The sequence below is a fragment of the Lytechinus variegatus genome, chromosome 1 (genome assembly GCF_018143015.1).
Source record: "Lytechinus variegatus isolate NC3 chromosome 1, Lvar_3.0, whole genome shotgun sequence".
NCBI classification, from domain to species: domain Eukaryota; kingdom Metazoa; phylum Echinodermata; class Echinoidea; order Temnopleuroida; family Toxopneustidae; genus Lytechinus; species Lytechinus variegatus.
Window position 1 is genome coordinate 14,802,181 of NC_054740.1, and position 27,274 is coordinate 14,829,454.

Here is a 27,274-nt window from a genome sequence, read left to right on the forward strand (position 1 = left end):
ATTTTTAAGAGTGTAGAGCCCATTGGTTTTCGTAATTCGCATAGTGCATAATACAGAGTCTGAAGTAGTGAGACTATTATTCACTATGTACTGTGACTTGCTCTTGACACAGACAGATTCTTTGGAGTCTAGTCTTCACTCTAGACCTATTATTGGTCAAAGTGTCAAACATGAGTATGTGCTTGCAGACTAATAAAGCACATGTACCACCGTATACCGTTACGACTCCCCTCCACTTCACGTGCGTTCTACCCATTTGGGTGCACTCAGACACTGTGAATTTTCCTATCATCAGGGGCGGATCCAGCTTTCGCCAATAGGGGGGGGGGGGGGGGGCCGAAAAATATTTTGATCAACATTTTTCTCGATTGGCCGCTACAATCTGGCTTTTTTTTTGTTGGTTTTTCACGGGGTAGTCCAAACTAAAGACTGAAGTTTTAAGTTTATGTTAGTTTTTATTGCTATAAACAATATTCGGTATCTCATGTGGTCTTATTATATAATGTGAGCGCAAAGCGCGAGCTAAAAATCATTGATATTTTATGTCCTTAGAACTGAAGATTCAGAGCAGTCTTCATAATCATGAACAAAGATAAGTATCCAACTAAACAATGCGAGCGCGAAGCGCGAGCCGAAATTTTATCATATAGTAACGTGAAGAGTGACTCAATTAGGACTGTTTTTAGTGATTATTGAAGAGGAAACAATTATCACCAAATAAATAATGAGAGTGCGAAGCGCGAGCTCAAAATTTCTGATATTCCGACCTGAAAAAAATGAACAGTCTAAGCGCGTTTTTATTCAAATAAACAAGCTGTGCGTCTCAAACAATTAAATGCGAGCGCGAAGCATGAGCTTAATTTTTTGATATACCCACATGATAAAGGAGCATTTTGACAAATTTTGGTAAGAATTTCCAAAGAGCATAGGTATCTCACAAATTAAACAATGCGAGCGCGCAGCGCGAGCCGAACATTTTGATACACATTAACAATTTGTGTAAATCAAACAAAATAATAAATGCTTGATGTGCTAGAGAATTGTGTGCAAATTGATATCAGAACTGGATATATTGTATATATACTGGTTATATATTAGTGTCATTTAACCCTCTTGAATGGGATTCATTACACAGGCAATGCGAGCGCGAGCGAAACATTTTATATAAAGTCTATTTTCCAATTCTTCCCCTCACCTTTTTTTTTGGTTTCCTTTCGGGGTCGGGCCGGTCGTTACGAGGCTGTAAATTACACATTATGGGTAAAATACCTCTTTCTTACTTTTCTTTCTGTTTTTCGTAGTTTCTATCAAGGTAAAGAGTAAACTTTTTTCAGCAGGTTGTCAAAAAATAGGGGGGCGGGGCCGGCTCGGCCCCCTCCTGGATCCGCGCCTGATCATACCTCATCAGAGGCAATTTTTCACGTCATACATACATTCAAATTCCAACATATCTTGAAAAAAAAAACGGAATATCGTCCCCTAAATCGTCAAATCCACCTTTTCAAAGTACATCAGATCCTTCAATTTGACTGAATTCATATTCCAAATACAGCAAAGTAACTAGTCTGTAATCAACAAACTTGTTTCGCTCCCTACTTCTATAAGTACATGGACATTATTATCAGTGACGTACAGAATGGGGAGGGGGCATCCCCCCAAAACACAAAAAAAAACTGAGAAAAGGAAATCAAGGAAAGAGAGAAGGGTGAAATATGATACCATCTTCGGAATAGTTTTGTCAAAATCTATCACAAAATTGGATTTTTGTAACAAAAATATCGGAAATTTTGCGCAATGAGCCATATCTCACCCCCTCAAAATTTTAGCTCATTGAGCCACTGATTATTATGTGCGATTTTATACAAAACAAAAAAAATCATGCGTATATCCATGTTACAATGATGTAATTCTCGAAAAAAACGCATAATAATGGATGGATGAATAAAAGAATGCATGAAAGAAAAAAAGAAAGAGTTAATTCAATGATTATTTTATTAATGGGGAGAATGCCCGGAGGCCGGAGGTAATGAATAACTGAATTAATTGATAAAAGCCTGTATGAATGAATGAATGAAAGAATGAATGGATGAACGAATGAATAACTAGGTGAATGAAAGAAAGAACAAGTTAATAAATGTATTTATCGCCACCTAATAAAATCAACAGTAAAATGTATTTTTAAAGGGGGTTAAGAAATAACATAAATGTCAACTGGGGATAAAATATTATATTATTCAATATTGATCAATACTGATTAACAATACTCTGGGGCTGTGTATTAATTAAAACGAATATGTAGTTATGCGAAATTACAATAAAAAAGAAAACCAACATAAAATAATTGCAATATTACAACAATCATGCAGCAGTCTATAATAAAGGTATCATACAAATTAACAGTCTAGTTTCCACGTCTCACAAAAATAAACAATACTATGAAATAATAACTATGCAGCAATGTTCAGTGAATGGATTTAGAACAACAAGATGCCTGCATTTAGTTCCTCAAGAATACCATTTGTTTTGCTTCTTTTCGTTTCCACTCTCGTAACAGTCATCATTTCGAACATTCTCGAAATGTCAATGTCTGCAACCGACAGCTCACAAATAGTTCTCAAATTACGATGAACTTCAGTGATTTTCAGGTCCAGCTTTTAGCATAAATCAGTTCTTGGCACAGAGTGATTTGTAGGTCCTACTTTAATCATCATCATCCATTGGTACCGACCCACTTCCAACTTCTCCTAGTTCGGCTACGACCTCATCCTCGTCATCCTCTAAACCAACGCGTCCAAGAAACCGTCCTCGGCGATGTGCATAGGAGTCCTGACGCGTCGTCGTCGTCGTTCCCGACGTCGCCGTCTCGGTTGTGTCATTTACCGATGTCGTGTCCTCGGGATCCTGTCCGATGCGACTTCCTCGCCTGGATGATTCCTCAAAGACAGTACTACCTCTGGAGGCACTTGTATGGTTGTAAGATCTTGATCCAATTGTCCTTGTTTCATGCTGCACCTGATGTTGGTATTGACGTCCACCGGCGTATCTTTGTTCTGGAGCAACTGGAACTCGAACCAAAGGGTCGTATGGGTCGGGGTCCTCTGTCAAAATTTCGTCAGTAGACGAAGACGATGATGAACCTCTTTCAGTTGTGGCTGATAAAGAGAGAGAGAGAGAGCAAAAACGATACTTTGAATTACGATCATAATTGTTTCGACCTATTCAATAAAGATTATACACCGTGAAATTTGTCATAGGCCTTCTTAATAAGCATTGGCGTATTGGATGGAAAATTTTAAGAGGTTGAGGTAGGTGAGAAATTTTCCAAATAATTACGAAAGCGAATCTAGCGATCAAAATAAGATTTCTTAAAGATTTTAAATGCATAATCTGTTTACCCTTTTCTCTTTTACTTCCTTTCTTTTACTTCTTCCTTTTTTTCTTGGTCATGGAACTTTTTTTCGGGGGGGGGGCAATTTCCATAATCCCCCATCCCCCTATCTGTATGTAAATGTTAATACAAATTTCTAATATCAAGATTTCTATGAAGCTTGGTTTGTCCCATTACAAATGCTCCCAATCTCCACAAAAAGGTATGAAGTATATAAACCCTCATGTTAATACCTTCATCTTCTCCTTCCGCTTCGTCATTATCGTTTTCATCGTCGTCTTCTTCTAGAATTAAAGGTGTGACGATGGTGGTCGTTTCGGCAGACGTGAGAGGCGGCGTCATCCCCGAAGCATATTCATTGGTTGGTTCTTTGTGGGTCTGGGTCTCGACGGGTACGGGAACTTCGTTGTTGATCTTGTACATCCGTGCCCAGACGGTAGGTGGCGCTCTTTCTTCACACCTGCAACGAGCGATTGAGAAACCCCAGTGTCGTCTGCATTTCGGTTTCTCGCAGCCATGCCCAACACATCTATTGAGTGATTAAACGATATGTTTGTGTTAGAACAATTAAAATTTTCAGTAAATATAAACATCTTTCAATATCGCTTATACTCAAACCAAGCTACCACTAGAGAAAAAAAAAAACACCACACTAACAATAAAATTATCATAAGATTGATTTTTAGAAGGTCATGTGTTCGAATCCAGGCCTCTCCTTAAAAAACATGTCCTTTCATGAAATGTAACAACAGTTTATTAGTCAGAGTGCCAGATTCTAAAATATTGTCATGATTGTGATAGCCCAAGGGGTGCCACTTTTATTGACGAGTGGGTACCATGCGCGACCCCAAAACACGTAAAAAGGATGTCTTTTTCAAGATAGGGCACGTTACGTATGTAACGTGATAAGGGTGTCAAAAACACTAAAATAATGAAAAAGGGTATCTATTTTTGCTATGAAAGTTACGTGTTTAGGGTCAAATTTGCGAGGGTGTAAAAAATTAAGAGTAAAATGTTTTATAAAGGATGTACTTTCATAATAAGAAATCTCATTACTCACAGGCAATCAGCCGCAGGTAACGCTCTTTTCCCTCGCATGACTTTAAGACATTGCTTGTCCCCAGGTCGACAGTCGCATTGGCAAGTGTCTGGATCCTGGATGTAAGGGCCCGGGCAATCCTTGAGACACTTGCACCCACAGGTAGCCACACTGAAGCCTTGGTTCTACAAAGAAACAAAAATAAATAGTATGTAAATGTAATCAAGAGGAGCCGAGAACAGGGGGGTGGAACGTGAGGGGAGGGGAGGAGGGGATGGGTGAGATAAAAGGAAATTATTTAAATAAAAAAGAGAGTGGCGGTGGAGGGGAAGGGGCGGTAAGGGGGAGTTGCGATTCAGAGACTCATCTCTACATATAGATTTAAATGTATTTCATGTTGTATACAACATAAAACTACAGCAAAAAATATATAGTCATTAAACCCAGAGTTGTTAGAAAAGATAAATAATAGTAATAATAATAATGATAAAATGATAACAATAACGATAATAACGCAATATAAATAAATCAATCAATCAATAAACCGGAATAGCATTTTCTTTGATACCTTCCCCTGTATCAAGGAATATATCAAACAGGTGTCTCATGAACGGTGATCTCCCAATATAGATGATGACGAGGGGAGAACAGGGAAGGAAGAGACGAATGGGGAGTTGGAGAGGAAGACGGGAGAAGAAGAAGAAGAAGAAGGAGAAGAAGACGAAGAAGAAGAAGAGAAGAGGAGGAGGAAGAAGAAAAAGAAGAGGAAGAAAGAGAACAGAGGAGGAGGAGGAGGAAGACGATTAAAACCACGATTATGTCGTCAACTTACCGATGGGCATGTGACGGGTGCGCATGGGAGTTCCCCTTCAGGTCGATTTTTACAAGCACAGGCCGTGTCTTCATAGAGGGTATAATTCAGAAATTGACTTTCAGTAGTAACTTGTAATCCTTCATCAAAACCAGTTTCTGCTATCATTACAAACTGTAGAAAGAAAAAAAAACTTAGCAGCCTGACAGTCAAATAAGTGTAATTACATATAGGTCAAGTCCACTCAACAACAAGTTGTTCTCTGTTTTAAAGTTATTTTATTTCCGTGGGGTATACAAGTACATCGCAAACACATGTATTGGCACCGAATCGGTTCGGTGTACTCGCCAACGGTCCATCTATCGGGCATGGTGGCTCAGTGGTAGAGCGTCCGCCTCATAAACGGAAGGTCGTGGGTTCGATCACCGGCAAAGTCATACCGAAGAGTGCCAGGGGCTCGACGTTTGAAAATAGAGAAGTGTAATAATAACATTGCTATGCAGGACCCACTGGGAGACCAGTTCATAAAAGCTGAAGTGGCTACATTAGGTAGAAAGGTCAATAAGAATTATTATTATTTTCATTATCACTACTTCCCCTGTCAACGAGTTCTACTTGCCCCGCTTCCTTCAACGTCTGGCTTTTTTTGTGTGTGTGTGGGGGGGGACAGGCGCGATGCTAGGGGCGGTGAAACGGTCGCCCCCCAAAAAAGTCCCTAAAAAGAAAAAAAAAACGAAAAGGAGAAAAAGAAAAAGCGAAGGGAGAAAAGGGTAGAAGGTTATAGCATTATTTTTAGTACAAATTTTTCTTCCTACATAAACCCCAAAGTCAGGCTTCCATGCTTCGCGCGCATGGGAAAGGAACATTTCCATTCAAAAATTGCATTATCCCTTTCACATTTTGAGTTCCTTTTTATTCGTAATCGAGTTATATAATCTAAAGAAATATCCAAATTGGAGCAGGTTAATTTTCAGAGAAATTTCGCGGGAAGAAATAATTCCTCCCTGCATAAGTGTACTTAGCTAAATCCTTTGCTATCAAATCTGATCTAAGCAAGGAAGGCAACAACTTCTGTTCTCAATTTTCATAAAACATTTTAGGTTCCACGCTTCGGGCGGAAAGAGGAATAATATCGAATTCCTTAACATTTTCCCATATTTGTGGCGCTCATAAATTCTTTAAAAACGTTTTTTTTTTAATCTCAGTATTTCAATTAAATTTGTGTACTAGAGGCGCAAGAGATGTCTTCTTTTTATTTGAATTTGATGAGACATCGAAAACTTCGCTCTTCGCGCGGAAGGGGTGGGGGACACACCTCTCCCCTATGGAGCGCGCTTCGAGTGCTCTATAAATGTTGGCTTCGCGTGCACTTACCGCCCCCTCCAAATTAAAATCCTGGCTACGCGATTGGGGGGTCTCTTTTAAAGGTAATTTTTGTTATGTTCGGATGGTTCCATAAGCTCCTTACACAATAATCGGTGGTGCGGCTTCTGACAACCATTGCGATTGTGTGAAACGTAATTGTGATCATAAACGATTGTACGACTAATCATTGTGAAAACTCCTACAGAACACGTTCTTACCGGCTTTGTTACGTTGGTTCTCGTCCCGGGAACGCTTGCGCACTCCTGTAAATCGCTGGTACAACACCCGCTACCCCCACAACGTCTCACCCAGGTACAGCTCGGGTAGACGTACGTCCCTATTCCGCGAGATATTCCAAGTTCTTCAAACATGTCCAACATCTGGGGCTGAGGCTCGGAACAACCGACCGAATCACCGTGCCTTATCCAAGCTTCCATGGCTAGTATAAAAAAATAATAATGACAAGAAAAAGACGATGTTTGTGATCATACAGTCTCAGATTTGTTTTAATCAACCCCAAAGTTAATTAAAAATATGGAACACTATTTGTCGGTTTAAAAAAATCAAAATTCATCTTGCATGATGCCATTTTTGTTTAAATCAACCGATGGTATATAGGTTCCTTATTAAAAACAAAGAGTTGATCAAAAACTTCAGATCATATTACATGAATAGTGATCATCCATGATAACAAGGTCAAAATAGGCCGACAGAAGTTTTAAAAGCATTTCTAAGTTTCAGAGCTGGGCGGAAATGGCAGACATGTCATTTGTCATCTTTTGTTTCACCAATTTTCGACAAAGACTTCTTCGTTGTTCTTTGCAATTTGCCAGCCATTTGACAATATTATTTACTCTACTCTGTTCTTGAATAAAATATTGAGCGAAAACTTCCTAATTGTCTTTTGCCAGGATAGCGGACAGTCAGTACTTGCAAAGAGGTGCTTGCACATGCTCTGTGGTTTGCGGCAGTAACTCCTGGACACAAATCAGATTATGATGCGGGTTACGTCGCATTCTACTGATGAGCATGCAAATCGAAAAGTTCCTATTTTAATACTATCACGCAGACTATATTTCTCGAGGCTAACAGTAAGTGATTTTCACTGACTAATTTGGTCTCAGCCAATCAGATGCAAGGATTTCGGTAGCTTATTCTATTCCATGAAAAATGCTCCCCTATAATTACCTCGATTACTGATTTCTTCATTAAAATGGATAGCAACGCCTTGCGCGAAGAACCTTCCTTTCTTCTTCTGTACCGTCTTGTTGACCATGGAAACAAACGTCGGCTCGATCTCGTTGTTGGCCACGAAGATGCGGAGGAAGTCCCGACTCGATTCAATTGTCGTTAGTTTCCGCGCAACCTGCATCCGGTACTCCTGACAAAAAAAAAAAGATGATTAAAAAAAAAAAGTAAGGACAGGCCTCTCTGATGGAGGTAAATGCGCTTTCAAGGAAAAATAACAAAGTCGCCGCATACAATCGTCATTCCGAAGCTTCGTTATTCCGAAGGTTCGTAATTCCGAAGGTTCTTTAATCCGAAAACGAAATAAGGCTCGTAATTCCGAAGGTTCGTTAGTCCGAAAACGAAATGAGGTTCTTGATTCCGAAGGTTCGTTAATCCGAAAACGAAATGAGGTTCGTAATTCCGAAGGTTCGTTAGTCCGAAAACGAAATGATTAACAAACCTTATTTCGTTTTCGGATTAACGAACCTTCGGAACATCGAACCTTATTTCGTTTTTGGATTATCGAACCTTCGGAATAACGCCACAAATGTTCGGATTAACGAACATCGAAGTATAGGCAATGTACGTGTTTCGGAATTACGAAGTGTAACCCAAATATGCATCGGCGCACCTTTGAAGGCCCGACCCAACGTCATTTGAAATTTGATTACACTATTGCATTCTGATGGGTAAAGAACCAGGGACGGTTCTTTACGGTCGACAGTCCAGGGGCCTCATCTTTAATACACAGAGCTGTAATTAAAACCATCATTTTGATTATGGGAAATTTATAGATTTAAATCAAACTGAAATTACGATAGATCTGAATTTAATGTATTTTAACCACATAATATCCAGTTCAGTTGTGATTTGAGTTTGATTTGAATCGATTGCATCTCTTAAAGGGATGGTCCGGGCTGAAAATATTCATATCTGAATAAATAGAGTAAAATTAATAAAGCAAAATGCTGACAATTTAATCGAAATCGGAAAACAAATAACAAAGTTATTTTAAAGTTTATCAATATTTTGTGCGAACAGTTATATGCACATCGTCATGAATATTCATTAGTTGGGCTGATGATGTCACATCTCCACTTTCCTTTTTCTTTATACATGAAATCATAATTGTTTCATTTTTTATGATGTGTCTCCATTATGGTGAAATAAGTTATTGAGGCAATAAATAACTAATACACTTAATCAGTTGTCAATCCAATTGTTTTAGTTTCTGGTAGATTTTTTTTTTATAAACCTAATTTCATATAATAAAATACAAAATAACAAGTGGGGATATGACATTATCAGCCCGTGTAATAAATATTCATGAAGACATGCCTAGAACTGTTTCACCGGAATAATGCAAATCTTTAAAATTCAATAACTTCGTTATTTGTTATCCGATTTTGATCAAATTTTCAGCATTTCGCTCTCTGAATTTTACTCTATTAATTTATTGAGATATAAATATCTCCGGCCTGGACCATCCCTATAAGTGAGACGGGTCCAGGAATATGTTACCAAATGAGTCAATGTGGCTGTTCGTATCTTATTGCCTTCAAAGCTGTCGTGTTGACTGTGGAAAGTTTAGCATTATTAATTGGGTTTATGAAACAAAATATTTATATCGTGTTTCAATTTTATAAAAATATTTCTTGTAGGTGTTTATTATTTGTTTCCTGATTCTTTGTCATTGTCATTATTGTCATTGTACGCTGTGTGGAATTTGAAGCACGTTGTTTAAACCCTTAACTCTAACAACTACCATAACTACTGTCTAAATTTGATTAAACAATTACAAAAAAAGGTTAAACAACTTGTTGTTATAGAGTGACAGACTTAAACAACTGTTGTTTTTTTTATTGTGTACGATTATCATAATCAAAGTTTTTTTCTTGGGGTGGGAGAGAGGGGTCGGATGGGGGTATATAGGGGAGGTAGCAAGCAATAATGACATCAACTCTGCGTGAAAGTCACATGAATGTCAGTTTCACTTGATGCCAATAAAAGCGATCAACAATTCATTTCCAAAGCGGCGTCGCAAACGACCTTTATATATCATCAAAGTTGTAATAGATCCATCTTATTCAAACATCCTTGCCGTGGATATAGGAAGTTCAATAAACAGATCATCGTTCCTTCCGAAATATCGCAATCGACATTTTACAATGGAGGTGCCGTGGCCGAGTGGTCTATATAAGGCGCCTGGCTATATATAAAAAGTCCGGGGTTCGATCCCCGGTCGCGGCGCCGATGCCCGTGAGCAAGGCATTTATTGTACAATGTTCTTTTATCCTTCTTTCAAATAATTGGAAATGCTATATGCATTATTGGTAACTTGGTGTGCACTTGTTTGTTTTAAAACAATATACATTTATATAATGCTTTCCATACATGAATTTTCCTAATTATGAATATGAATTTATGTATGATTATTCCCCCTCTCTCCTTCTCTTTTATGCTACAAAAACTTTAAATATGCACCTTCATTAAAGGGTACATTTATGCACCAATTGATTATTTGGGCAACTCAGTTCAAATTATTATAAATGCACAGGATAACACATTAGCATCGTAAGATATGAATATTTTAGGATGTTAGCAAGATTTTCTGGTGCAAAGTACTGTAAGCCATAAAGAAAAAATAAGCATTTTGCACCATTTTCATTAAGGGTGCAAACTTGAACTCCTTAAAACGCATCCTTAGTTTTTGTGACAATAATGATAATAATAATAATGATAATAATAGTAATAGTAATTGTCATAATAATGGTAATAATAATAATAATAATAGTGATAACAATAATAATAATGATAACAATAATAATAACCATCATCATAATCATAATAGTAATAATGATAATGATAATGATGTTAATAATAACTATAATAATAATAATAATAATAACAATGATAATAATAATCACCAAAGTGCATGTCACTATTCCATATCTTATTACCAATGCATGGAATCAGGATATTAACCAAGTCAGTAGCTTTCTAAGTGTTCAAAAGGCAATTGTGAATATAAAAAAAATTAAGAGAAAGCCGGGAGAGGGCGCTAAATCCTAAATGACCGAAAATGGCAAATTCAAATTCTATTAGCAAAAATTACATTCAATGACTATTACGCTTTTGTGACATTGCAATGCTCGATGATGCTCGATTATCAGTGGCGTAGACAGGTCCTTAGACCTGGGGGGATGATCTCTAGCTGGGTCATACTTTATATATATATATATATTTTATATATATATATATAATTAATATATAAATATAAAGAATGAAGGAGATAACGTACTCGATAAAAACAAAGTATCATGGGCCAAAGCAGACGAGTTAAAGATAACAAAATAACACGATCTGCCTCATGGATCATCTCGTGTGTCTTTTAATCACTTTGCTTTCAGCAATAAACAGGGCATCCAGTAATAAACAAACTTCCTTGCACATTTTTCATGGCAGTAATCTTTTGTTTGATTAATGACAATGAGTAAAGATGATCATAAGAGAAATGTCATTTGTCGGATGTCTAGTTATCATCTTGGTCATGACAGTCTAGATGATCTAGAATAACTAGTATTCCTTATTTTACTAGTATAGTAGTATACTCTTTTAAAAGTAGCGATATTGTTAATGATCAAACGAATGAATCAACAACTAAAGGAATAAACAAATAAACAGCCAAATAACTAAAAAAATATCAATTACAATTATAGTAATAGGGGTAAAATAAAAAAAGCTCAACATTATATTTCTTATCCACGTGCAGATATGCGGACACTAAAATGATAAGCACACTCTGTTTAAAATTACCATGATTACAAAGGCTTGATTGAATTAAGTATGGAAATGAAATAAACCTCATCGGGTTGTCGGAAGTAAACTGTATAGATAGTAACTTGTTATAATTTCGATTCATTTCTTATTATGTACCTTGTTATGATGATTATGATAAAAACATAGGTAAGGAAATGTAACAGTTTATAACCTTCAAACCTAGAAGACTGCGCACGTACAGAAATCACTGGTATAAGTAATTTAAGCGACACTTTCTTAAATCTGTAATGAAATATTTTGAACTTATCTCCTTTGCAAATATATAATTATTATAAGGAAATGTACTTGGTGAAACTCTGAATAACGATCCTTAAATGTATATGACGACGCAAGACAGTTGTTATTACTTAAAACTTGCAAGTTGTAAATGCATATAAGATGATTGACTCTGAATAAAAGTCAAATTTTGATCATGTTTGTCATTGCTGTACGTTATGATTATTACTGCTATTATTATTGATTGATTTTAACTAGCATTCATTGCTTTATTACTGTATAGTTTTGCTTCTTCCCCCACAGAAACCTGGGGGGGGGTGATTGTACACACCATCCCCCCACCAAAAATTCTGGGGGATGCATCCCCCCATCCCCCCGCTATCTACGCCCCTGTCGATTATAGTTCTCATTTCTGATCCTTTAACCAAACATTTAGACAGGCTTTATATACCTAACACACTAAGAAATTTTTGCACCCTCAATGGAACACTTGTACTAACCTTTTGGGGTGTAATCTTGCACCCTAAGTGTAAGAAGGTGCAAAATTGCACATTTTATCATTTGCACCAATAAATGCTCGTTTGCACCTTTAAAAATGCAACCTTTTCATCTTTTAAGGTTCATGATACTTGAAGTTTCAAGTTTCAAAATTACACCTTTTCGGCTTTGTTACATGGTTCAACTTTGCACCTAGTGTACATGGTGTACGGTGCTTATAAGTATTTCGATGACATGTTTAAGTTCAATAGTTCTGTCCATACCTACCCAACTCGTACGTCTGGAAACTTTCATCTCACAAACCCCAGACTGTTAATTACCTCTAAGTCAATTCGACATCATGGTCCAGACATTTGGAATAATCCTGCAAACAATATTAAATCTTGTTCCACTTTATACTTCTTAAAATCAACTCTTAAAAGAAATATCATTCAATCTTATTCATCCCATACTTCAAATTAATTCTTATTAACCACTATGAATTAAATAAATACTATTAATAAATTCTACTGCTATCTACAGCACCCGCACCTGCACATGCATTGCGCCCACTTGTTCAGTAATTACAAATCTTAGTCACGAACCCTTTTTTATGAGGCCGCCATCAATTACAAGATTAACCGCTCACGATGGCGGTCCCCTGCGTTCATTTGTTAATGTTCCTTATTATTATTATTAAAATGTGAAGTATATGCCCACACCATTTTTTTCAAATTATGTATTGTGTTTTAAATTGTATACATTATGGATTATTTTGTATATTGCAAACAATGTGAATATTTTTGATAATGTATTGTGAACGCAGAAATAAAACAAATAATATTGCACATAATTAGCACCCCTAGATGTACGTACTGCTATTGTATTGTTTCGTACCAACCCCTATAGCGTTCAAATGTGCGCCCCTATTTCTTAATGTGCATCAAAGTGATAATAATTTTCACCAGATATCCTTTGAGTGTCAAAATAGTACGCAATTTCTAAAACGACTACCTCAAAACTTCTGTCATATTATGAATAATGGTCAGACACACCCCCTATGTAAGTCGATCATGATAAATTATGCTGCCCATTATCTTTCACTTCTCAGTAAATCATTCAGCAATCCCATCTGATAAAATGATGAACTCACATCGACCAATAATGAGAGTGATATGCCTACCGCGTACTATACATGTACATCATTCAATCTAGAAAGATTGAAAAAAATCACAATTATGCTATTACTGGATGACTATTATTAAAAACTGCTACATAATTTTTTTCGCGCGCATTCTGAGCTTGCATAATGCATATTATTTTGTAAAGATAAAGCAATATCGTACAAACACATCACTGAAACATTCATCCAAATCTGACAGGAAATAACAAAGTTATGACACTTGAAAATTTTGTATTATTTCGGTGAACAGAGTCGTATCACGTCATTATGTGTTAACAAATACGCAATCCCATGCACTTACTATTCCGTATTTGATAATATGAATGATATGATCACTAAAACTGAAAAAAAGGGATTCACTACTGAAGCTATGTGTATAAGATTATCATCTGGTCATTGTTGTATTTTTTTGTTACAAGGGTAACATATCACTTGTATAAAAATATGAAATAATTATGATTTCATGTATTGCGTTATAAATTATCCATGACAGCAGGCATTGCTAAATTTTAAAATTCAATGTCATCAGACTTTGGTGAAATGTTCAGCGATTTGCTCGATGAATTCTACTCTAGTAATTAACGTTACTCCTTTAGCCTATTATAAAATGAGGGAATATTGCATCACAAGTAACTAACTGTTACTCCTAAGAGAGAAATATAAACTGTGCCAATTCTAACATTCAAGTGTCAGTATAAACTTATGAGGACTACATTAGAGTATTTGAACATATATATATAATATATACAGAAAAGTAAAACAAAATATGTATTCATTTCTGGTAAAAATACAAATTGCCGTAAAGTTACAACCTTGAAGTTTTGAAGAAAAAAGCCCTCGTTTCGACCATCCTGGATGGGGGGGGGGGAGCAGGATTATTTCTCATGCTATGCGATGTTGTCAAATAAGAAATGCTTCGCTGCATAAAGCGATGTTGATCTATAAATTGTCCTTCGGTGGTTTGGGTGGTCGTGGTGCACAAAAAGGCTTTCTAAGAAGAGGGACAATAATGAAATATGACTATTTGAGAGGCGTATCGGTTCATTCGATACGCCTCCCAAAATATATAGTCATATTCAATCGAAATGCTATTACCGAACGCTTGATTTGAAAATCAACTTTTTCGATTTCCAGGCCTTTATCGGTAGTCCATCAACTGATCAAAGAATTTATTATCATTAGGGTTCGCCTGTTCATTACTCCAGTTGTGATGATATTTATTGTTATTCACTCTTAAAAAAATAGTATATCTTGATGGACTTGCTATTTTTATTTCAATTATCTGCTTTATTGATCTGCTTTATCCATTGCGAAGAAATCGGTGAACAAGTCCCACTGGGAACTGAAGACCAGCACAGGATAAGCGTGTCTTTGCCTTGGTTCGGGCCTTTCCACCCTTTCCTTTTTCAGACATGTTTAATAAACGTAATATAATATAATGAATGTATTATGATTTATTAGTTCTATGTATTTTTGTGTCGGAAAGTTCTAAATTGTTTTGTGCGAACAAAGTGAATCGTCATAATTTATTATTGCATCAATGACGACAAGAGTAAAAATCGGGGTCTTTCCGAATCCGAATATTGAGCTAACACTCGACACATTTTTTTTTTCTACACAAAGAAAAAGTATTGGGTAAAAGTGTTCCATGATGGTGATTATGTGTCCAATCAACATTGGACATTTATTTTGGGCATTTTTATTTATCCAGTGTGATAAAAATTTGCCCATTCTATAAGAAACCTTTTTTAACCTTGCTGGACAATATGCTTCCCACATTGGGTAAAATACTGCCCCCAAAGTGGTTGGACACAGTCATGATTACCCTCGTGCTGGTTAGAATTTTACCCAACATTTTTTACAGTGTATTGTCCATCTTGGCACACAAAATCCAACCTCCCGTTTTCCTTCCACTCGGGTTCTCTCTCTCCCTCTCTTGTCTTTCTGTAATAATGAACATAATTCTGAAATCAATTCGATGTCACACTTGTACTTTTGTAAATGTTCCATATTTCCTTCCCGTTGTTCTCATATTCCTAAAAAAGAAATAATAAATCACTTCCGATATTGGAGAGGGATGTAGAAAATTTATAAGAATCAATGTGCTTTAATTCATAGACATCTGGTGTATATTTCAAATCATTCGTCTGATAAACTATCGGTGCGACTGCGAGATGAAGGTTCTCTTTTGATTTTTTTTTTCTCGCAGTATCGAGTAATTCATGCACTCAGACATCATTTAAGCAAAAGTTGATATGACCATATACCGTCGCGGAGAATATCAATATTTCCACTAATGCATCCGCTTTCATTTCTATTGTTGATATTGTGTAATCATTGATGCTAATCACGATAAGACATGAAGATATATTATGGCAATTTTGACCAAAAACACTTTGGCATAAATCCCCAAGTTTCTGTACAAACGCTATATACTTGGCAGTCCAAATAACGACTGCAATCAATTTCTATTCACTCTTAAAATGTTGGGATACATATTGTCCACACAACAATTGGTTAAAACTTCATCAAATTCTGAGTATTTTTAAACCAATAATGTGTGCTTTGGGTGTTAAACTACCCAGAGTTCGATATTTTTTTATACCAATTTTTGTGCGGACAATAAGTTGTCCATCATTTTAAGAGTATATTGCAGATTTTGACCCAAAACACGTTGTCATATATCCTCAAGTATCTGAAGAACTATAGGGCAGTCCAAATAACGACTGCAATCAATTTCTAAACTATTAAAAAAACACCAGCAGGCTTATATCACCACCTCAGGGACTCAACCAATCAAAACTAGCAAGGTTCCTGACCCATAATAATGCAACATTCAGAGCAGTATACACAACAAAAAAAGTCCCCCTTAAACAAATATCAATAATTTCCGAACCAATGCGAGTTTTTAATATATTTTTATATGAGTGTGTAGGTAATTTTATAAGCTACCCTCTGAGTAAATGTTGTGGACGTATTTTGCGTCATGCTTCAGTGAGCACCGTCAGAAGGCAAAAATGTCACTTTTCAAAAGTCACTCGCCAAATATCATGACTTTGATTCCATTTTATTGGAACTAATTCCACATTCTCATCATGAAAAATAGCCAGAAGGCTTGTAAAAGGTACTTTCTAAAAGACGATACAATTTTTTTGGCTAAATTTCACGGTTGAATAAACACAAGTCCATACTTGCTATAATTTGATTTTTTGCACATTGATATCAATAAGAATGAAAGAATATGATGATAGTTATTTTTGGGAAGAGTATCTTAAACAATATTCATCGTTTCACGGTTCAATGAACATTTATTGAAAACAAAAAATACGATTTTCAAATATCATAGGCAAGTATTGTTTCATTTTGGTAACTGAAAATGATCTTTTCTCAACTTTTTCGTTATGTTCACGACCATTTAACATGCTTCAATGATTCAAAGGCGTTTAATTAAACATTCACGCTTGAATGAACATGTGGAATGTGATAAGCTCTTTTTTTACGTTATTGGAAAAAATGCAATTTGTAACTATGGATATCTGTCACAAACCTCCTTGCATAGTTCATTTGATTTGATTTTTATGAAAATCCCGATGTTTAATGCATCAGTGAGCACACAATATTCGAAAATTATGCAAATGAGAAGAAAGTTCATTGCCTTGGCCCCACTCTGTGCCGTGTTGAAAGGTTATTTTGGTGCGCGCACCTCTTACCCTGAAGCCATGTGCGAAGTTTCATGTAAAAACTGTTGGCAGAAGTAACAAAAACCGTCCATGAAACAAACCCTCATTTCATATTTGTTAAAATTTTGACTTCCTCTCTCATAGACTTGTGTACACTATGGGTGCATATGTTTAAGAGTAAGTAACCCCTTATTCAATTTGGTGGAACTTTTTTTTCAAGGCTGTCTTTAGCAATGTTATTTGGCAGTAATGTTTATCAACCTATGGGCAGAATTCTGTGCAAAAATGAAATCGATATGTTTATTCATGCATGAGTGAACACGCATGAAAGTGGAAAAATTGGTAGTTTCAATGTCACAGACTCATTTAAAAGGGTAATAAATTGAATATTGAGGGCAAATTCGGTTTCAAATGCTTTTTTTTATCATCCATCATTTCTATCACCACACACTTTCCGAACTTTAAACATTTTCATGGTTGAGCGAGCACATTCGAAAACTTAGGAATGAATACTCTTTATGCGGCGTAAATGTATTCTTTTCGTAACAGTTTCTCATGACCAGTTTAATTTACGGGCAAATCAGTGGTGGATTCAGAGTTTTAAAATGGGGGAGGGGCCTATAATCGGGGGAGCCACCAACATTTTCAAATTTTTAACATGATCTAACAAGTTGTAGAGGATACCACCATAAACCCCTATGATGATACGTCACAATACAGGGGCCGCGGAACGGTTTTCAAAGTGGGGGGGGGGGGGGGGCCAAAAGTGGGAGGTTGGGGGCTGACCATGCAAAAAATTACAATCGTATGGTCATTTTTACATTTTTGTACATGCTTTTTGAAAAAAGTGGGGGCTGAACCCCCCCCCCCCCCGCTTCCGCGGCCCCTGCAATACAATGTGCTTACTCAAAAATGAACATACGATATCAAAATTGTGTGTGGAGTGGTTAAATGATGGATAGTAAAACAGTATAACACCATAAAATTCACCTAAAAACAACTTTTGCCCAACTTTGTATTTGCACAATCTGAAACACGACTCTTGTGACTTTCAAAAATGGTCATTTTTAATTCAATCTTTGATTAGTAATGCATGACTCAACCGATCAATCTCACATTTCTTCAGGAGTTGCTTAATAAGTGTAGAAAACTACCTACGAAATATCATATCTCAAAACAATTCCGTTTAAAAGTTACAGCAATTTGATTTAGGGGGGACTTACTTTTTTTGTTGTGTATAGGTCCACCCGGATGATAACTCACTAATTCATGCCTAAATTATCTTGGTATTGGTGGTGATTTTTTACCTTCATTTTGCTAAGAAAGCATGAATGCTTGTAAGCATGCAACCAGAGGACCGACGGCTTAAGGTCCTCTCCGAGGATTAATGCCTTACCAAAGGGTACTATAGCGCACCAAGTGGGAATCGAACCCGGGTCACCGGAATATGAATCCCCCGCTCTACCGACTTAGCTATATCGCGCTTCTTTATCTTATCAAGTAGTAAACCGCGTTATTTTTCCTGTCAAAATATTAGCGTTTTTACACAAATAAAATTACAGACTTATTCATTCTCGGTGATATTAACAGTCAAATCTCAAAGGGTATATTTTAAGTAATTTTAAGCAGGAAGTAATTCCCCGAAAATTTGTGCGCCCCGGAATCGGTAGACTAGCTTAGCCGGGATGATATGGGAGCGCCTTGCCTAGCAACGTGGATACATGCGCTATACAAATCTTATGATATTTATTCGTGTTTTATTAACCTTTGCGCGCTGATGTTGCAATATTGCACATTCGTACAATTAAATTCGACAATAATTGTAATAATTAGTTTTATCCCCTATCTTCAAATTAGATAAGCTAATGAAAGGCAGTATAGTTCTTGGAAAATGTCTATATAATAATAATAAGTTTAATTTGTGCAATATGGATATCTTGAATTAAATAACATGGAAATATCTATATAATGATAAGTTTAATTGATGCAATAGGGATATCTTGCATGAATTAAATAAAATAACATGGAAACAGTTGTCATTATTATCTCCCAAATAATAAATTCAGCGTGCAAAGAGTTACGCCTGGCTCCTTATAACACACATTCATCGACATGATTGAGAGTCCACAAACAACGTTGGTCTGTTCGCCCCCCCTTTTAAAATTCACTTAATGAAAAAACATTTTCATTAAATGAAACAGTTACTGGGTCAAAATATGAAAATGATTATTTAATTTCCAACATAAGTGGGCACGATTTGACCATGTGAAAATCAATATTCTTTAAGTCTACAATTCAGGCAATACCAAAAAGTTGGTTAAAATTGTTCCAACGATGGTGTAGAGAGGTGGTTTCGCAATATGGTGATTCTGGCTAGATTCCGCCAAGTCGGTGAACCCTCTGGCAAGGCATTAGTCATCGTTACCAGGTCCATCAGAGGTGACCTTGCTCTCTAAACACAAAATAGCTTATTTATTCCCTTATCTTACTCCTCTTGGAGTGATATTAGGGACCAATCCCTTTGAAGTGAAAAGTTAATCAGTATAGAGTGCATTATTTATATATGCGACCTTTTTTAAAGACACCTTCACTCAAGAGTTAAAATCTCTAAAAAGAATGCAGATCTAACTCCAAAAGGACTGGTCCCTCGTCTCACTCCGAGAGGGGTATACTCTGGAAAAGATAATGATCTTTTACATTTAGAATGTATTAAGCTGTCGATCCTCGGGAAACTTACTTAAAGGACAAATCCACCCCAACAAAAACTTGATTTGAATAAAAAGAGAAAAATTCAACAAGCACAACACTGAAAATTTCATCAAAATCGGATGTAAAATAAGAAAGTTATGACATTTCAAAGTTTCGCTTATTTTCAACAAAATAGTTATATGAACGAGCCAGTTACATCCAAATGAGAGAGTCGATGACGTCACTCACTCACTATTTCTTTTGTTTTTTATTGTTTGAATTATACAATATTTCAATTTTTACGAATTTGACGATTAGGACCTCCTTGCCTGAAGCACAAAATGTTAAAATAATGGAATTCCACGTGTTCAGGGAGGAATGAAACTTCATTTCACATGACAATGACGAGAAAATAAAAATATTTCATATTTCATGTAATAAAATACAAAAGAAATAGTGAGTGAGTGATGTCATCAACTCTCTCATTTGGATGTAATCGGTAGACTAGCTTAGCCGGGATGATATGGGAGCGCCTTGCCTATAGTAACGTGGATACATGCGCTATACAAATCATATGATATTTATTCGTGTTTTATTAACCTTTGCGCGCTGATGTTGCAATATTGCACATTCGTACAATTAAATTCGACAATAATTGTAATAATTAGTTTTATCCCCTATCTTCAAATTAGATAAGCTAATGAAAGGCAGTATAGTTCTTGGAAAATGTCTATATAATAATAATAAGTTTAATTTGTGCAATATGGATATCTTGAATTAAATAACATGGAAATATCTATATAATAATAAGTTTAATTGGTGCAATAGGGATATCTTGCATGAATTAAATAAAATAACATGGAAACAGTTGTCATTATTATCTCCCAAATAATAAATTCAGCGTGCAAATAGTTACGCCTGGCTCCTTATAACACACATTCATCGACATGATTGAGAGTCCACAAACAACGTTGGTCTGTTCGCCCCCCTTTTAAAATTCACTTAATGAAAAAACATTTTCATTAAATGAAACAGTTACTGGGTCAAAATATGAAAATGATTATTTAATTTCCAACATAAGTGGGCACGATTTGACCATGTGAAAATCAATATTCTTTAAGTCTACAATTCAGGCAATACCAAAAAGTTGGTTAAAATTGTTCCAACGATGGTGTAGAGAGGTGGTTTCGCAATATGGTGATTCTGGCTAGATTCCGCCAAGTCGGTGAACCCTCTGGCAAGGCATTAGTCATCGTTACCAGGTCCATCAGAGGTGACCTTGCTCTCTAAACACAAAATAGCTTATTTATTCCCTTATCTTACTCCTCTTGGAGTGATATTAGGGACCAATCCCTTTGAAGTGAAAAGTTAATCAGTATAGAGTGCATTATTTATATATGCGACCTTTTTTTAAAGACACCTTCACTCAAGAGTTAAAATCTCTAAAAAGAATGCAGATCTAACTCCAAAAGGACTGGTCCCTCGTCTCACTCCGAGAGGGGTATACTCTGGAAAAGATAATGATCTTTTACATTTAGAATGTATTAAGCTGTCGATCCTCGGGAAACTTACTTAAAGGACAAATCCACCCCAACAAAAACTTGATTTGAATAAAAAGAGAAAAATTCAACAAGCACAACACTGAAAATTTCATCAAAATCGGATGTAAAATAAGAAAGTTATGGCATTTTAAAGTTTCGCTTATTTTCAACAAAATAGTTACATGAACGAGCCAGTTACATCCAAATGAGAGAGTTGATGACATCACTCACTCACTATTTCTTTTGTATTTTATTACATGAAATATGAAATATTTTTATTTTCTCGTCATTGTCATGTGAAATGAAGTTTCATTCCTCCCTGAACACGTGGAATTCCATTATTTTAACATTTTGTGCTTCAGGCAAGGAGGTCCTAATCGTCAAATTCGTAAAAATTGAAATATTGTATAATTCAAACAATAAAAAACAAAAGAAATAGTGAGTGAGTGACGTCATCGACTCTCTCATTTGGATGTAACTGGCTCGTTCATATAACTATTTTGTTGAAAATAAGCGAAACTTAGAAATGTCATAACTTTCTTATTTTACATCCGATTTGGATGAAATTTTCAGCATTGTGCTTGTCTGATTTTTCTCTATTGATTAAACCAACATTTTTCTGAGGTGGACTTGACCTTTAAAGGGGAAGTTAACCCTGAAGAAACGGTTGTTGTAAAAATAGCAGGAAAATTATAATAAAACAAAATATTGGTGAAAGTTTTGAGTGAGGAAAATCCATCAAAGATTAAGAAAGTTATTAGAATTCAAAGTTTTTTATTTGTGATGTCATAAACGAACAACTGCCCCATATGTTATGTAATATAAAATGCTTAAATTTCAATTTTTAATGGTTCGTGATAACTTTCTTATTTTCTCTTCAGGAATGGATGTGAAATGATTTGTCTATTGGTATACTGAAGGTACAGCAAAAAAATGTTTTCAATTTTCTGAAAAAATGACATTTCATAGATTTTCTTACCAAACGATATGTAGGAAATCTTCTCGCATATTACGTCACAAATCAAATAAAGAAAATTCCAATAACTTTTTTTTATACTTAGATGGATTTTTTCTAACAATCGGCAATATTTTTTTACAATATTAAGTTTTTTCCAGGGTGAACATCCCCTTTAAAAGAATTCATGCTTTCTCATTAATTGTCACCCATCCACCCAAAACACATCAGCAGCAAACCATTTATTCATCCAATTCAACCACATTCTATTCCAATTAGCCATGAACTATTAGCCATTATTCCATGCTATTTTTTTTTCATCTCGCCATAGGTTAACCATCAATCATGTTTGATTTGTATATATATTTTTTTAGTCCGTACTCTGATCTAGATCCTTTCAACTTAATACGGGAACTTCCGTAGTTATAGCACGCAATTACCTCTTCCGTCGAGCATTTTTTTAAAGGCAAATCCCTCCAACATGTCCAATGTGATATTGACCCATGTCGTTCATGCAATAAAAGCATATCTCATTACTCGCACGTTAATGCGATATGTTATTTCTTACTGCTACCTGAAATTATGTGATAGGCCTAACTTGTAAAAATGGAGTAAAGACTTGATATTTTAACAATTTCATCGAAATCGGGTGAGAAATAAAGATGTAATCACAGCACCAGAAATCAGAGATCGAAGTTAAGTTGTTTTCCTTTCCTCGCTCGCTTCACTCTGTCGCAACATTTAAAATCCTTGTGTTTTATCCAGTGTCGTATGCGGAGAACCCCTTCTGCATGCTGCCCAAAATGTCAACGGACAATATACCACCAGACCCTCAAACCCCCGCTGCCCCCCTTCGGACTACCACCAAGACCCCAAGGTAACAGTCCCTTAGGAGAATCACCTTCTATCAATCTTGGACAAGAACCCAAGGGCAAGTCCTTTGGCAAGCAACATCCTAGGCTAACTTTCCTCAGGGTAAGTACCACTAGCGTACCTATGGGGGGGGGCCCTGGCGAGTCCCAACCCATGCAAGGGACGCATCCCTGCTCCCCCCCCAACGAGCCAGTGCCCCCCTCCTTTGAAGTTGAAGACCTTTTTATTTTTTTTATTTTTGGGCTTGTCAATTTTTTTGGCGGACGATTTTGCCCCCCCCCCCCCTGTGGAAAATCCTAGGTACGCTACTAGAAAGTACCTCGGACAACTACTACTTATTATACTAATGATAATTGTAACTTAGGTTAGCTGAAGTGTGATAGTTAATCGTGGGAGGTTGACAGGAGTTGTATAGACGTGTGCAGGGGTATTTTCCATTAGGATTTAAGGATTTTTTCATGGAGTTTAAATATTTGTTTGTGTTTGAAATTCAGAAATATTAGTTCCAGTTCTTTGGGTAAAAGTGCGATCCCTGTATGTATATTTTCAACATGAGGGAAGACACGCAAAATTTGTCTTTATTGTTCTTTGAAATTCATCTACATTCTTTGTGTAAATATCAACTGTTCAAGTATTACTTCAGAATATGAAATTCGTGATTAAAGTCCATAATAAACATAAATCCTCGCAATATATTTCATGTCAATTAGTTTTTAGTTATGAAGGAGAACGTTCAGATGATTGTTGTTATTTGAATGATTTGAATTGATACCATTATATCCCCACATAAGATAAGACCTAATTCCTGCTCTCAAAGATATAGAATATGCAGTCCTTTTATAAAACAATACTATTATTCTTGCTCGGGGAAACCCCTTTTCGAAGTAACCTTTTTTCAGTCTGGACCGATTGGCTGAAAGGGCAAGATTACTATGACATCAAATAACAACAGAGCAATGGAATTTGAGAGTTTATGTATTTCATTAAAATGTGTTTTCTTGTTGACGTCACATGAGAACTGCTACCCGATATGCCATACCATATATATATTATGAATTCCTTAAATCCAATTTTTTGTTATGGTTTGTTATGACCAAAAATCTGTTTCTTATTGAAGAGTGTACGAAACAAAGTTTTTGATAACAAATTGAATCATTTTTTAAAGAATAAATTGAATCTTTTTCAAATTTATGAGCAAATAACACTTTATAGAATACATGGAAACCGGTATCTTCTAGCATATGACGTCACCAAATTAACATAATTGAAATAAAATCCGTAACTAGGTCATTTTTTATGGAATCTTGCCAATTTTTCTTCAAGATGTTTTTTTCTTATTTTCCTGCTCTTATTAAAGCACACATGGCATCAAGGTGAACTTCCCCTTTAAGGGAATGGGAAAAACATGTGCAAGACACGATCCGATGGTGAGGTACATGATGGCTCATGAAGTTCATCGACTTATACTATTAATTCGAAAGCAGTAACATGTCGATCTTTCTTTGACTTAAACTGACCCAGGCCCGAGCTAACATGCAGCCATTGTTTGTTTTCGTAAAAATTGAATGAATCATATACGACCATATGGTTTCTTACAAAAGGGGTATAGTGTTGTGACAAAAAAAAGAAGTACAAAAAAACTGTTGAGACATTATTGACGTAAATATGATCAGTTATCACCAATAACGTACCGTGGTATGATTATAGCACAACAGACCTTAATAAATTCGGCGGCTAAATTGACCCGTATTTTGAACACTCAAATAATATTAATTCAGTGATACTAATAACTAAAATAGTTTTTTTTTACCACTAGAATATGATGAAATAACACATTCATCATGAGAAATATACAATGTAAACAATATTTCAACACTCTTGGCTTCCCATATTTTAAGCACGGAGTTAGACCGTGGCCTAATAGTTAGATTTGACTTTGGTTTGGAATACGGATCTATGACTCTGTATGGCGCTCAACATGAACGACGTTGCAATGATAGACTTACCTGAAGCAAGGTTTCTTCCACTCGGGTCAAAGTTCTTTTGCTGTTGAACACAGCTCCTACACACCACATGCGGTATAACAGGATCACAATGAATGTAACGGAATACGTTATGGCGAAGCAAGCCATGTTGGTTACCGTGACAGCTTCTGCACCGATCGAACAACTCCACACCGCCAAAAACGAAAACGATAGCAGTAACTGGAAGATGAAAAGAACTAAGAAAATATTCTTTTTAAGGATGAAACTCTCCTTAGTACGCAGTACAATACATTAAGCATCTTTGCAAAGAGGTAGTGGTGTTGAAGGTGCACGCTAATTCGTGTTTAACTCAAGACAAAGGGAGCAGACCGAGTGTCGTCGAATGAAAGATGAGGAGACTTTTCAAGCAGCTATAAACGGAGATGAACTACTCAGCCTCCTCCACCATTCGTATAATATTCTTTCGTATGTCCAAACTCCAAGGTACGCGCTATATTCCAACCTCTTCAGATGATTATCTCCACGATTACATCCAAGATGAAACAATGTTTCAAAGGCGTGCTGTCATCCTCAAGTGATGCGAATATTTCTTGTCAATGAGCAATGTAAACAGAGATAAGACTGTAAGATGGCACCCTCCTTGGTTCTGTCTCATACCCCTGTACGGGGGTGATAAACTTTGGCCCGGACTCGGCAGGAATGGACCAGACCTTATCAGTAGGACACTGGCGTCAAGGCTACAAATGTGAAATTATATCAATATCTGTCTGCATATTAAATCAACGCAATAAGCTCGCATTCCTTCCTCGGCAAGCAATCGTCCTAGTTTATTTTACTTCAAAAAGAAACTTTCCCATGCCGAATGGATGCGATGCAATATCTTTGTTGCGGGCACTTCAGATGGAGTTTGAGTGATGGTCGAGCGTAAAAAGATGAGCCGATTGATGACAATACGGCTTCTTGGTGTGAGTGATGATCATAGATATTGACGTTTGGTAAAGCCTCCACCTACGCAGGACGGGGTAGAAACTGGCTACGTTAACAATCATAGAGCCAGCGCATCACAATGTTGTGACAATGCATGCAAGAAGATCGAATTCTTGCTTGCAAAAGTCGACAATATTGCTTTGTAGAAAAAGCCAAAGCATTCCGATAAGAAAAGGTGATGCGAACAAAGAAATAGTTGAGGTTTTAAATCCTTGTTTTCAAGTCTGAAGATTGAATTGCCGAACGGTTAACAATGCAAGTATACTACAGAACCGGCGAGGTTTCTTCTGATCCAATCGACCGTATCAATTCATACATTACTCACTGTTAAATAATGATGATATACTTCGCCATATGAGATCATTGTAAACATATTTATAAAAGTAGGAAAACGAAGAAAACGAGGCATCTTCCACGGCAAATTGCGCGGGAGTTCTGATCGGTGCTTCTTTCCAACTCTTCCTCTCCTCAAGTTGACGGATCGATCTCAAACTGTCACTGCAGTATATGACTCCAACATTCATTCGTCGACAGCTTCAACTATTTTGGGAATCTCGGGGTTGTCAGAAATTATAAACCCTGTTTGCTATCTCTTTTTCGCAGTAACAACAAACACTGCTGCTTCCAGACTGCTTCCCAGTATTTGCGCCATGACACCAACACAATCGACAAAAAAAACCCTTTACATTCTCTTCTATCCGTTGACTGAATTTGTGTTGTGAGTTGAGCTAGCCCGATCCGGCTTGGTTCAACTACTGCAAGTCAGGAAAGCGACTGTTTTTAAAGTGATTCCAGGGGAATATCCTTCTTCTTTTTTTTTCTTTTTTTTTTGCTCGAGTCATCAGCTGGTAGGAACCCATTCAAGATCAGGAGGTCAATCAATTTGATTAGCTGATTTTATACGGTGTCAGGCGACCTTCTTCCCTAATTCATCGACCTTCCGGGTATACCGTTTCCCGTCAAGTTCAAGTTCGACAGGCCCTCAACAACGCGGCCTTTGTACTCTTCCGAAATGG

General features: G+C 36.4%; 1 protein-coding gene across 1 annotated transcript; it reads right to left on the minus strand.

Moving 5' to 3' along the window:
• Nucleotides 1–1,320: 1,320 nt before the first annotated feature.
• LOC121406966 lies at nt 1,321–27,237 on the minus strand. Its single transcript, XM_041597841.1, has 7 exons — nt 25,293–27,237; nt 7,792–7,984; nt 6,822–7,042; nt 5,260–5,412; nt 4,449–4,612; nt 3,622–3,917; nt 1,321–3,152 (listed from the first exon to the last, which is right to left on the minus strand). The coding sequence occupies exons 1-7, from the start codon at nt 25,416–25,418 to the stop codon at nt 2,701–2,703; spliced, it is 1,605 nt and encodes a 534-aa protein (XP_041453775.1). The 5' UTR covers nt 25,419–27,237; the 3' UTR covers nt 1,321–2,700.
• Between the last annotated feature and the right edge of the window lie 37 nt (nt 27,238–27,274).

Excerpts from the sequence above, each read along its gene's own strand:
- LOC121406966 (XM_041597841.1), bottom strand. The coding sequence starts at position 25,418 with ATGGCTTGCTTCGCCATAACGTATTCCGTTACATTCATTGTGATCCTG. Across the intron at positions 5,413-6,821 it reads GAACCAACGTAACAAAGCCG|TTTGTAATGATAGCAGAAAC; the intron begins GTAAGAACGTGT and ends TTCTTTCTACAG. Across the intron at positions 3,153-3,621 it reads AGCGGAAGGAGAAGATGAAG|CCACAACTGAAAGAGGTTCA; the intron begins GTATTAACATGA and ends TCTCTTTATCAG.